The sequence below is a fragment of the Schistocerca piceifrons genome, chromosome 2 (genome assembly GCF_021461385.2).
Source record: "Schistocerca piceifrons isolate TAMUIC-IGC-003096 chromosome 2, iqSchPice1.1, whole genome shotgun sequence".
Classification (NCBI taxonomy): Eukaryota; Metazoa; Arthropoda; class Insecta; order Orthoptera; family Acrididae; genus Schistocerca; species Schistocerca piceifrons.
This window is the reverse complement of record NC_060139.1, coordinates 867,963,693-867,977,612: the sequence shown is the minus strand read 5'-3', so window position 1 is coordinate 867,977,612 and position 13,920 is coordinate 867,963,693. Positions and strand designations below refer to the sequence as shown.

The following is a 13,920-nucleotide window of genomic DNA, read 5'->3' as shown; positions in this document are numbered from 1 at the left end:
GGCTGACAAAAACATTTGCTGCTCAGAATCGGCACAGAAAGACCTTGGGCAGGAGGGGTGTGGGAGGGGGGATGGCAAAGGACCTCATGGGGGGGGGGGGGGGGGAGGAGGGGTGCGAAGCTTAGATCTCCTTTGTGCCAAGGTGACCATGTGCAATAACTGGGAAATCTGTGTTTGAGTCCTGGTCTGGCACAAATTTCCATGTGTCGCTTTAGGAAATAGTCTATACCTAATACAGATAAAGTTGATTTTCAGGAATGAATTTCAATATTTGAAACTGCAGTTCATCATCAAATACAAAATAAACCAATTTCAATACTTTAGTCATTTTCAGTTGCCTTATGGAACAAGCAAAAAATACAAAGCCACACTTGAAGCCACTACATTATCAAAATAAATGAAAACTTAAATAAATTAAAAGTGATATCACAAAAACATGGCAAATATGAAGCATGAAGATAGAAACCGCCCATCCCATGAAATCCTGTTCCTAAAGTCAAGAAACAGCTTTAAGTGAAGACTTCAGGAAAATACTACAGTGCTATACATATTGCTCTCATAGGGATTGCGAAGATGTACTCAGACTAGTTACAGCACAGAGGCATTTAAGCCATCATTATTCCTTCGCAACACACATGAAATAAGTCCTAATAAATGGTACAGTGGGAAGTACCCTCAGCCACACATTTCATGGTGGCTTGCAGAATATGGATGTAGATGTAGAAAAGAGACTGCAATTCTAGCACGTGATGAACATCAAAGACAGGCGGCATGTGATAAAGGAATTAAATAAGATTGTATTATTGTCTCCCACGTTATGCAGTCTGTACTTAGACCAAGCAGTAAAGCAAATCAAGGAGATATTTGTGAAAGCTATTAAAATTTAGAGGATGAGGAAGAAACTGAAAGAGAACACAACCTTTAAGGTTTTCTGATGACATTGTAATTCTGTTATATACAGCAGAGGCTTGCAAGATGAGTTGAATAGAATGGATAGTGCCTTGAAAAGAGATAATAAGAAAATAAATAGAACAAGGATAATGTTAGATTGAACTTTTTTATGTTTTGTGTACATAGAAGTGCCATGACTTTCAGTTTTGTATTCAGTTATTTTGCTATGCTTGTATATATTACTGTAGTACTGTTCGGAGTTACTGTTTAGTGTTTTGTGTAATAAATGTGTGTATTTACAATTACTGTAGTGCCAGCCGTTGTGGCTGAGCAGTTCTGGGCAGTTCAGTCCAGAACTGCGCGACTGCCACGGTTGCAGGTTCGAATCCTGCTTCGGGCATGGATGTGTGTGATGTCCTTAGGTTAGTTAGGTTTAAGTAGTTCTAAGTTCTAGGTGACTGATGACCTTGGATGTTAAGTTCCACAGTGCTCAGAGCCATTTGAACCATGTGAATTACTGTAGTATTCAGAGTTACTGTTTAGTGTTTTGTGCTAAAAAACGTGTGTATTTACACATTGGTATTTCAAGAGTTACTGTTAGCCTGGCCACTAACCAGATAACATATTATGTAGCAATGAGAATTCAAAGAATTTCTGAAGACAATCCAGAAAGGCAACAACAGAACTCGTGGAGCTTATCAAAATGTCGGCACTCCAACAGTGGCAGCTTATGGAACAGCAACAAGAAACATAAAAAGAACACTGCTGAAACTGCTGCCAAAATGCAGTGCTACATCACTGGATCAAAAATAAAATGCACCAGTGTTTCCTGCACTCAACAGATTGAAGGAACAATGGAGCACATATCTGTGACTCAGATAGACATTCTGAGGCACACCTGATAACAGACAACAACCAGAAACGTGTATTTCCTATCATGGATTGGCACTGACACTGATGAAGCTCTTTAGATAGGAGGAGTCAATAAGGTTTTCTGAGCAACTATTTGTCAATTTTAAAGTAAAAACATATTTACCAGTGGCCACTTATGAGTCCCATGCACAAAAGAAGCAGCATGGGCAGACATTATCAGAATGGGTGGCTGATATACGTAATATCACAAGGGATTGCAATCTCATATACAAACATGACAACCAAAAGATTGCTTATATTGATGGTTTGATCAGAGGTGTCATTATACTGCATCCATCATGATACCATATGGAATTCAGCCATACAATGCAGCAATCCTTCACTGGATGAAGTTTTAAAGATTGCTGAAGCAATGAGGCTTCTCAAAGAATGATTAAAACAAGGAAGAATGAAAATACAGGAGATTCATCTGAAATTTTTCAAATGACCATCCACCACAAATCAAAACAGCCACATTCAAGAGGTCCATCAAAAGAAAGGAACCCTAAGCAGGAAAAATCTAAATCTTGCCTCATTGAATGCAAGTTCAGAAATGCAATGTGCGATATCTGCTGGAAGACTGGCCACACATCCTCCATCTGCCTGCGGAGAAATAAAAATATTTTCACTGCCAAGAAGCATCAGTATTCAATCTCATCATCAGGAAAATACAGAGTGAAGCAAAAGAAGTTGCATAGGCTGAAAAAATCAGCAGCGGAGAAGATGCAGGAAAAATCTGCATACCACTGGAAATCAATGAATGTCTGCACAAAGAAATTGCTGGATACTGATGCAACTTGCTCGCTAACTAATCTGAATGCTTGTGAATTGTTGGTATAATCAAAATACTTCCTTTCATATTCATCACTGAAAACATTCAATGGAGCCCAGATTAAACTAAAGGGAAAAAACAATGGCAATGATCAAATATAAAAAACAACCAAAGAGCTTCTGTTACTGGCTGTCAACTTGTGAAAAACAACTAATCTCTTTGGCATGAACTTGTTCAATGCCTTCAATTTAAATATTAGTTAATCACATATTGCAAACATGGTGGTTCATAATAGCTTTAAAGAAGCTGAGAAGAAAATATGCCAGGAACATGAATCTTTCTCCAGCAGCAAAATATACAAAGCAGTTCAGAATTTGAAGACGGGAGCAACACCAAAATTTTTCATTCACATATAAGTGCTGTTTGCTATGATGGATAAAGTTAAAGAAGGAATTGAAAGACTGGCCTAAGACTGGAAGCCAATGAAGACCAGTCAGTTCGCTACACTAATTGTGGCTGTATCAAAGCCAAATTGATCAGTAAGAATCTATGGAGATTTAAAAGTGATTGTATATCCACCAATTGGAAATACACCAGTATCCAATACCAAGACCTAAGGAACTCTTTAAATAATCAGAAATGGCAAATATCTTACAAAAATAGCTTTATCAGATGCATATCTCCAGTTGGAACTGGATGAAGAATCAAAAAAGATGACAGTTGGCAATACTCAACTTGGGTTCTTCGAATATCAGAGTTTACCTTTTGGCATAGCTAGTGCTCCTGCAATATGACAGTGATTTATTTAACAAATCACAAATACCCTACCTGGATGTTCCAGTTATTTGGATAGTGTAATTGTCACAGGCACAAATGTGAATGAGCACGTGAACAATTTGCACATGCTTTTCACATGACTGGAAGAAAATGGCGTCAGGTGCGATAGAAAAAAACGTGAATTGTTGGCCACGTCACGGATGTGGGTGGAAGCTGACATTCCGAAGCTATAGTCTGTAACATATAGTCTGTTACATTCCATCCTGGATTTTCCATTGTTCGAAGCTATAGTCTGTGAGATGAGTGAATGGTATTGAAAATTCTGGCGGGCAGACGACAATGTTACCTAACATGGCTTGAAGTGCATTCCGCACCCAGTCTCTACTTGTATGCATTCTCTAGCAGCAGAAACAAAAGAGTCGATAACATGCAGGTCATATTTGTACGCATAAATTTATTTACTGTTGCTGTTTGTAATATATGTATAATCTCAAAAAAATTGAAAAGAGCTACTTAGTATCTACTATGCTGAAATGTAAAATTATTTGTCAAACTTCGCCATATAAATGAAAACTATTTTTTTTTTCATCCTTGAACATACACAGTTTTTGATTCCATTGATGAATATTAGCAGTATCAATTAGTTCTACAGTGAGTGACTGAATAATTTGTGAGTATATTAACAGTTATGATCTGAAGATGGTACTCACAGTAAGATGATAGGTCGCCGGCATGCTCACTCCTTACATTCCTTGAGTGTGTTGTAGTTATGCTAATGGAAAAACACCACTCTCATTACTGTAAGATAGTCTTCTTTAGCGCTGCTTGAACTATCACAGCTCTCTCCCAGTTGTATAATTAAATTTACTTCACATTTTTCCACAACACCTTTGTTTTTGGGTGCCTTTCTTATGATACTTGTTGTACTATTCAGTTGTACTATTCACAGTACTGGTGGACTTGTCAGATTCATCATAAGCGATATTTTGAACCACTTTTGAAAAACCAAGCTGTTCATCTCTTTGAGGTAGTCACCTGACTTTTTTGAATGAAACATTAATAAGCAATATGGTACAAAACCAGCTAATGTACTTGCATATAAAACAGTAATTCATCCTCCTTTTCCAACAAGCACTGTCATGGTCCTCTGGGGTGTTCCATCACTCCAGCTTCCGTGCAAGGAATGACTGGCATTAACCCACATTTCATCCAGCCACTCTATATTTTTTGAATCTCACACCCATTACTGTGCATAGAAATCTGCACCACCATGCGACTGCATTTGTCCTTTCCATTAGTATTGTCAAGGACACTTTTAGGGGAGGGGGGGGGGGGGCAACTGAGATGGAGAGAACAAGCAAGATGCTACAATAACTGGACATCTCACACTCTGAAATACTTCACAGCTGTCTCAGCCAAGGATCACATTATCATTGATCAGTTCATCAAAGGAGGAAGAAAAGCCAAAGAAGGATTCAAACTTTCAGATTGGTGATCAAGTGTATGCCAAAAATTTCTTAAACAATTTGTCAAGTGGATCTCCATGGATCATTGAAAGTGTAATCAAACAGATGAAAAATATATGGTACATAATAAAAGTGCCTTATGGAACTCTCAAAAGGCTCCAAAACCAACCCAAAAAATGCAGCACCTTGAAGAATAATGGGCAGCACAGATCTGAAAAGGAATGGGACTTAATTCAACTGCCTCCTGAAGAAGCAGTACAACAAGATGAAACTGGAGCACTGCCTCCTGAACCAGCAATAAAACAGGGTGAAAATGAACACCAAGTTACTTCAGAGATTGAACCTGAAAACACACATATTGAGGGGACATCTACCAAACAGATGAGATCAACAAGGCTTTGTCAAATGTGGTCTGTTACAGACTATCCTCAAATTAACTGGAGAGGAAATGTTTTATTTGAACCATTACAAATTTTCATAAAATTTCTATCCACATACATAAGTGCTACGAATTTCAGTTTTGCATTCAGTTGTTGTTATTTTGCTATGCTCACTTTGGTTACAGTATTATTGTGCAGAATTGCTGCTTTGTGTATCATCAATAAATGTATGTATTTACATACCATCTACTTCAAGAATTACAATTAGCTTGGCTGCTAGCGAAATGGCATGTTAGATAATGTAGAGTAGTTGAATTAAGTAAGATGATGCCAATGGAATCACATTAGGAAATCAGAAACTAAATGTGGTAGATGAGTTTTGCTATTTGGGCAGCAAAATGACTGATGGTTCCTGAAGAAAAAAGAATGTAAAATGCCATCAGTGTTGGCAAGAAAACCTTTTCTAAAAAAGAAAAGTATTGTAACACTATGAACAATATCAGCCCTTTGGCAGGTGAGTCATGCAAGTTTCATGCTTTCATGAAAGTAAGTTGTTTAGATTATGTTAATAGTTAGTTTACTACAGATTACTCTGTAAATACATCTATTACTATGTGTTTTGATTTAATATTAAAGGCTCCCCTTTTCTTTATGTATTACTCCAGAAAATCCGAAATTATTGTAAAATCAGACTATAGTTGTAGTTTTGTTTACAGCTACAATAGCTTAAGAATTATCCTATGCACCTCAGAGTTTCGTAAATATGCTTGTTTTGTGACAAGTTTGGTGTTACTTTTTAATGAAAATGTGTTTAAGATTTTTTTGACATGTTACAAATCGATGAGACCATTTTGCTTGGAGTCTATGGAAGATGCATTAGCACAACTTTTTAAATATGAAATGTGTATTCATGTTTCATCCTCCATGAGACTCTCCCCTCTATGGAACAAGTAATATATTGTACCTAACTTATATAGTGAAATACGGATCATGTGCGATGCAGATAATAAGTAAATAGAAACTTTTAAAGTCTGGCGTCACAGAACAATTCTGAAGATTAGATAGAAAGATTGAAAGCATAATGAAGCACCACCGAATAGAAATGAACAGAGGAAAGAAAAAGCTTTAGAGCACAACTTGACAAAAATGCAGGCTAGATGAATAGAACAGACCTTGTGACATCAAAGTCTGTCTGGTTAATTTGTTATAGGAGTGTAGAGTAAACATTTGACTACAATAAGCAGCTTCTGTTGGTTGTAAGTTGCAGTCTCGCAGATTTGGAGAGTTCCTGCAAAAGAGAGGCTAGCGTGGAGATCACATCAAATCACTGTTGGAACAGGAGACTGTAACAATAATAGAGAAAAAAGAAAAAAAAACAGCTCCAAGGAAAAGAATAAACCTCCCATGACAAAACCACACTTCTTGCTTAGAGATGGTTGCAAGAGTATTGGTTCCAATGCGTGGAAACTCTTTCATATTAAAAAGTTCAAAATCATCCGTCTCTAACATCATTTACCCTTACTGTGTACTTCCCAATGAAAACAGATAAGACTGTGGATTGCTCCAATGTGAGTCAGTATGGGACTAAGCAGTGTTGACATTATTGGAGGCTGTGGGGAAGTCAACTTTCCTTGCAGCCTAGCCTGCAGAAGTGGCCTCTCCTTCACTACCTAATGTTGATATTGTCCACTTTTTCAGAAAAGTTGCTAGTCATTATTCATTGGGAAATGCTTTTGTGCTCATTTCAGAAAATGAATATGTTCGTATTCAATGAGGGCACTAATAACCATGACATTGAACACACTAAAATGCCGATGACGACTATGACGACGACGACCACCACCACCACCACCACCACCACCACCACCACCACCTCCACATTACTACTTTTTTCTAAAGTGTTTCATTTTTGAACAAATATCGTCCTTGTAGCATTTTTCTATTGGCGTACATCCTCAAAATGAGTGATGCAAGTTGAAACAGATGACATTCATATACAAATTTAAAGATGAGAGCTGTATTCGAATAAAATAGTTTGTAAATAACCAATCACAGTTTAGATCTTCAGATATTACACTGGTGTCCAAAATTAAAGCAACAAAACAAAATTTTTCATGGTTGCATTTATTTTGCCACAAAATACTATAATCAGGGGATAGAAAAGTAGAAACAATATAAAGAATACAGAGCGTAAACAACTGCAACATGCATAATGGCAGACAAAAATGTTCTCTGTTTTTTCCGGCTTAACGGTTTTACAAACCCATTCTGAAAACTGGTTAATGCGCTCAATGTGGGATGTGACCACCTCTGGCACCAACACAGGTCTGACAAATGACAGGGCGTGCTGTGAATGATGTCATCAATCTCAAGTTGAGAAAATAAAGCTCATTCTTTGTGTGGTGCTGCTCACAAGTCTTGGAGAGTGGTTGGTGGATGCTGACGTGATGCAACACGTGTCCCTAGTGGATCCAAGATGAAGTCTATGGTCAAATCAAGAGAGCAAGCAGGCCACGCCATGTGTGCAATAGCTTCCATTTCCAAGAAAACATCAACTACCCGTACTCTGTGAGGTCAAGCATTCTTGTCCAGCAATAAGATGTCTGGGCCCACAGCACTTCGCAACAACTGCACATGAGGTCCCAAGATCTTGTCACAATACCTGACAGCAGTTAAACCTTTCCAATTTAACCATACAGCTTCGTGAAGAGGTATTCGAATGGATTAGACACAAGGTGGGGAAATAGTGGTTTGTTGCTTTAATTTTGGACACCAATATGTAAGTGCAAGTGTCATTGTTCACTTTAAAAAAAATACAGTTTTCAAGTAAGTAATTATAATATTATTCTGCTGCCAAATTTTCATACTGATACTGAAGCCTTGGGGAGGACTTTGTATTGTTCGGTGCTCTGTAACACAACTCTTGAGGAATAATTGCATAGCAGTAATGCAAATCATTTCTCTTGCACTTAGATTCAGAAAAAATTAGACCAAGAAGAAGCAAATGAATTTGAAAGGAAGATCCGTGCTCTAGAAGATTCAGGAATGGATTCTGGTGTGGAACTAACCAGTGAAGATGAGAAAGAAGACTCTGCAGACCTGTGGGTTGAGAGGTATAAACCCAAAACCTACATTGAGCTACTGAGTGATGAGGTAAGTGCTCTCTCTCTCTCTCTCTCTCTCTCTCTGGGTGAAATGCTGTACCCACATTCATGAGTAAGCCGGTCTCGCTATTTTACCATCCAGATCTAGGTTTTCTGTGCTTTCTGTAAATCACTTTAGGGAAATGACACTTTAATTCCTTTGGAAAGGACACTGACCATTCCGCCTAATATGAGCTTGTGCTTTGTCTAAAGGCCTTATCATCAGTGGGGGTTGAATACTAAACTTTCTTCCTTTAATCCTTAGAGCTGAAGAGGCTAATGATCCTGTACTCCAACTTTGGTTTCCTTTATATCAAAGGGCTAACATTCTGCCCAAGCTTGCCAATTACAGACTTACTTCCTTGTTCCTAAAAATACTGTCTATATTAGTTCCAGATTATAGTTGAAGTTTGCTTGAGGGGGCACGAACTTCAATTCTCTGTTACTATTTCAACCTGTACTGTGAGTAACATAAAATATTTTTCTGGTGAGGGTTTACTTTTATTTTATTTTATTTTTTCATAAATTTGATCAGGGCCAATTCAACAGCCAAAACAGTTTTAGTTCACTATTACTATTACAGTAGTAGAGGAAATACCTTCGTATGCAGAGGGAATGAAACGTAATAATGGTTTTAATATCAGTCTCAAACTGAAAGGAAACACACAGACAGAAAAAAATGCAGCAACAAAAAATAGTTAGTGTAGGGTAATGAAATTTTGGAAATACATTTGTCTTGGTAAGATATTTAAGTGATTAACATTGCAAGATCACAGGTTAATGTAAACACAAGATTAGCCATTGCAAGTGTGAAATGCTCATACATTAATGATCTATGTTACCACAGAATGTTGAATGCAGGCATGCAAACATGCATGCATTATGTTATATGGGTGTCATATGTCAGTCTGTGGGATGGAGTTCCATGCCCATTGCACTTGGTTGGTCAATACAGGAATGATTAATGCTGTTTGTGGATGAAACTGGAGTTGTCATATGATAATGCCCCATATGTGCTTGATTGGAGACAGATCTCTTGATCAAGCAAGCCAAGGCAACATGTCGACACACTGTAGAGCCAGATGGATTACAGTAGCAGTATGTGGGCGAGTGTTGTCCTGTTGGAAAACACCCCCTGAAATGCTATTCATGAGTGGCTGCACGACAGGTTGAATCACCAGATTGATGTACAAATCTGCAGTCAGGGTGGATGGGATAACCCCTGGAGTGCTCATGCTGTCATACGTAATCACTCTCCTGGACTGTAACTCCAGACCTAGATCCAGTATGTCTAGCACATAGACAGGTTGCTTGCAGGCTCTCAACAGTCCTCCTACTAACCAACATGTGACCATCACTGGCAGTGAGGCAGAACCAGCTTTCACCAGAAACCAAACAGACTTCCACACTGTCCTCCAATGAGCTCTCACTTGACGCTGCTAAAGTCGCAAATGGCAATGGTTTCGGGTCAGTGGAATGCATGTTACATGGCATCTGGTTCAGGGCTATCCTTGAAGTAACCATTTTGTAACAGTTCGTTGCGTCATTGTGGTGCCAGCTGCTCCTCAAATTGCTGCTACAGATGCAGTACAATCCACCAGAGCCATATGCTGAACATGTCGGCCTTCCCTTGCAGTAGTGCCACATGGCCATCTGGAGCCTGGTGTTCTTGTGACTGTATATTCTCATGACCAGTGCTGCCAGCAATCATGAACTTGGTTACATTTCCTCCTAGTTTTTTTTCAATATGGCAGAAGAAACATCAAGCTTCTCATAGCTCAATTACACAAACTTAGCTAGGTGTTGATAGTGGCGTCTTCGTCACCTTAAAGGCTGTCTTGACTAAGATTAGCTCACCATGTCCAGTCTCGAAGGTAACTAGTGCTCACGACTGTGACAGCGTGTATTTAAAACAATTTTGATCCTTGTAGCAGCAGTGCTAGTGCCACTCTTATGTGACTGGTGCGAAATTGGAATAGACATCATTGTTCTGAAGTAGAAACATGCCTGCCATCTTTCATTTATGTCACATAACTCCTTCATGTTGTTGTGATTTTTTTTCTATCAGTATATTTACTTAGTACATCCAGTTCTGCTTGCCAAAAGGTGAAGGAACAGAAAAGATAAGAAGTTAAAAGCACCTATGTATAAGTTATCTCTGAATTTGTGATCACATAGTCCACAGACAAAATAATATAGAGAGTGATGCATAGAATTGTAGTTGTGAATTGGTTTGTTTTACCCTGTTCCTTGGAATGTGCAGTATTGAAGAATTGTTGTGTTATAGTGATAATCTAAACTGATATATTTTGTAACTGACGTATTTTGGATTTTAACGGTGACAGTTATGGGATACCTTCTTTTACTTGACAAAATGTACTGAAGATCCCAGCAATAGCAGAAAGTACCTTTGTCACTTGGCTAGATAGAGTCACACTCCAGTTCAGAGTAGTGGTAGTTAAAAGTGCAACAATGGAAAGTGATCATTGAAAAAGTCTTTGTGGGCAGCAGCAGCAGCAGCAGCAGCTTTCTGGAAACAAAATGAGATTCATAACAGTGAGGAGGAAAAAGCAGGGAAGTGTAGACAGAGAAGGTATAAGAATTACAGTTGCCAGTGGTTTATTTAGACAAAATTTGGGTCAATACGTATTATTCTCTGACTAAGTGCTGGCAAAGAGATAGTGTCCATGGAGTATTGTGTATCAAAAGTGCTGGTCTTCATTTAATTGTTGTGCCATTAACTACATTGTAGTACAGACATGTGGCTTATCACAGTGCCCCTCTTGTAAGAATACCATAGTGTACACTGCTACTGCCTCTCCTCATTGCATCTCAAGTGTAAACATGAAAGTGCTTCAACCCACTCCACCCACTCCACTGCAGTTTCTTTTACTGGGTAATAAGTATCAGATGTGTACCAGACCACAGCCTATTTTAGATTCTGTCTGTAAAATTTCTTTTGTATCATATTCAAAATGCTGCAATAGTTTGTGACTCTGTGTTTAAGTATATGTGCAATTAGTATGGAACCAGTAAAATAATGCAAAAACATTATGTAATGTAAGCTTTTCTTCAGTCCTCTAGGATTTATAGCAAATACTTGTGGCAACTTTATGACATAGCTTCACTGAATTGTATTTGGAATGCCAACATTCACTTACTGAATATCTGTGCAAGGTTAATTATGTTTACAGAGCACCAACAGAACACTTCTTCATTGGTTGAAGTTATGGGATAAAGTTGTATTTAATCGTGAAACAAAAACAAAACGAAAACATAAAGAGGAAAATAAAACTAAGAAGCCTGTTCCTGGTAAGTGAAGATTTATTTATACACAAATTCTTCTTCATGACTATTGTATCAGAGATTTGTATCTAGTAAATATTATGAAGTTGGAGGTGCATAGTATTTTTCAAATGTATTAACATGTGTGTTTTTTAACATGCTCCTATTTTAAAATTGTAGAACTGCCAATATGAATTAATTCTGTCATTTTATCTTCAGCCAAACAGTAGTTGTAACATTTCAGAAACTTTCTGACAGGCTGAAAGTATGGTATTTACTATGCAAAATTTGTTGAATATGTAATTTGTAAAACACGTTTTATCTTGTTCAAATAACTTAGGGTGACATAATTGACAATCACCTGTATTTCAACATAAAATGATTGCCAAGAACACTGCTCTTCTGTCTGTGTTTTAGAAGAAAACCTAAGGATTGTCAGGCTTCATTGATACGCTGCTGCAGAACTGCCCCTGCAGGGCATGCTGAAGCATCTGAAAAGATGAAAAGATCACTAAGGAGGCTCTTACAAATGATGTGTGAACAGTGCACCCCTTCCCCCCGTGAAGTTCACATGGCATACTTCGAATGCTCTTCTGTAATTGGTTATTATACATGAGAAATGTGGAACCATGCACTGCAGTGCCAGCTAGGACTACATGGAGTAACACCTGGAATTCAACAGCACAAGTTGTAAAGTGACGATATGGGTTTATCACACCTAGGTATTAACTGAGTCTTCACACTGTCATTGACACTGGATACTCCCGCAGGATGGCAACACATTTTGGAGATCGGTGAAGATGATGCAACCAACACATCTTCACTATAGGTGGAACAGAAGTTAATGCCTAATCAATAAACCTTTGGAAAATTTGTGCAGCGTTGCACAGCCCATGAAACACTTGTAGGAAATTCAACTGTTTGTAATGGTGTTGTGATAGGTATTTTGTGTATGTCCTCTGGGGCCACTGGGATCTGGGTGTAGGCCTCAATAAGGTGCAGTTTGGATACTACTGTACAACTGCAACACACAGTCTCGAACCAACTGGCTACCTTGCCATCAAGTGCAGCGGCAGAGCTTATGTGCTTTCCAATGGTTGTGATGTGCATGCATGAACTATTGCATTGAGTTTCACATTGATGATCCGAAGTCCGTCAGAACCAAAATACCATGGTTAAGAGAAGACAATATTCAATAAATTATGCACTGTTGAGTGGCACGGGCAGTTGGGTACACCTACTGGACACATGATTTGTGGAAATTCTGTTAATAGATGTAACAGTGGAGGCAGTCCTGTGACAGAATGCACAGTTAAATCACTGCACTCAATTAGGTGGCTGGCAAATCTTACTGAAGTTGTTTGGTGCCGGATGCAACTATGTCTTACATCAAGTACAAGGTCATAAAAGAACAGAAAACCTAGATCTATAATTGGGTGGGTGACAACATTGACAATTTGCTGCAATAAGACTGAAATTATTGTATAGTCTCCCCTGCCACAAGATTGCCTTTGAGAACACACATATGTCTGAGCCTGTGTCAACAGAAAACTGCAGTTTGGTGGTTCTGTATGTCACCACTATGTGTTGTGATTGTTGGCTGAGATTTTGCAGACAGGCTCGCCCTTTGGCCACAGGAAGCTGACGTGTCCTACATACAGAGCATCTCTGGTGGAAATGTTCATCCTAGTCTGGTGTGGAAGCTGTGTGTTCACTTTTCCTGTGTGCTATGTTTGGCTTCTCCATCTTTTATGTGCTCCAAGAGCTACAACCTGGTGCTTGTGCTTATGTTAAATTTGCCACAGAGTGATTATATGACACACTGCACATGTGGAGTTGCAACGTCTGAAATTTTGTTTGCAGTTTCTGCAAACTTATTCAGCTCCTGTTCCTGTATCATTGACAGTATAAAGTGTGGCATGTTTCTCACAAGTGTGACAACCATACAGAGAGCAGGAATTTGCCGAGCACTTAAAAATGTGCCAGCAAACAGCCCTTGCAGGAACTGGGATGATTTTCTACCTACCAGCTCTTTGATGTATAGCAGCAATAGCATGTGTGTGAGTGATGGTCACCATACTATCTCTTCCTTCAGCTGCTTGCTTCGGTCTTTCACTGATCACACCACTCACTTTGAGGGCTGTTTGACTTCTTAACAATGCCACAAATGCTGCCTTTGTTATGCTAACAGCAGCAGAACAGCTCTTGACATGACTGAACCATAGTGCTGGGCTGCTTATCCAGAGTGGCGATGCTCCGAAAGCTGCACAATGCACTTCTGCCCCTGGGTTCCA

At 38.7% G+C, this 13,920-nt stretch overlaps 1 protein-coding gene across 2 annotated transcripts in view; it reads left to right on the top strand.

Moving 5' to 3' along the window:
- Nucleotides 1–13,920, top strand: part of LOC124776232 (chromosome transmission fidelity protein 18 homolog) — a 490,396-nt gene that overhangs the window by 47,701 nt on the left and 428,775 nt on the right. For both annotated transcript variants that reach the window (XM_047251092.1, XM_047251091.1), the window contains exons 7-8: nucleotides 8,172–8,351; nucleotides 11,536–11,653. In XM_047251092.1, the coding sequence (XP_047107048.1) occupies nucleotides 8,172–8,351; nucleotides 11,536–11,653 (298 nt within the window). The remainder of the gene's footprint in view (nucleotides 1–8,171; nucleotides 8,352–11,535; nucleotides 11,654–13,920) is intronic.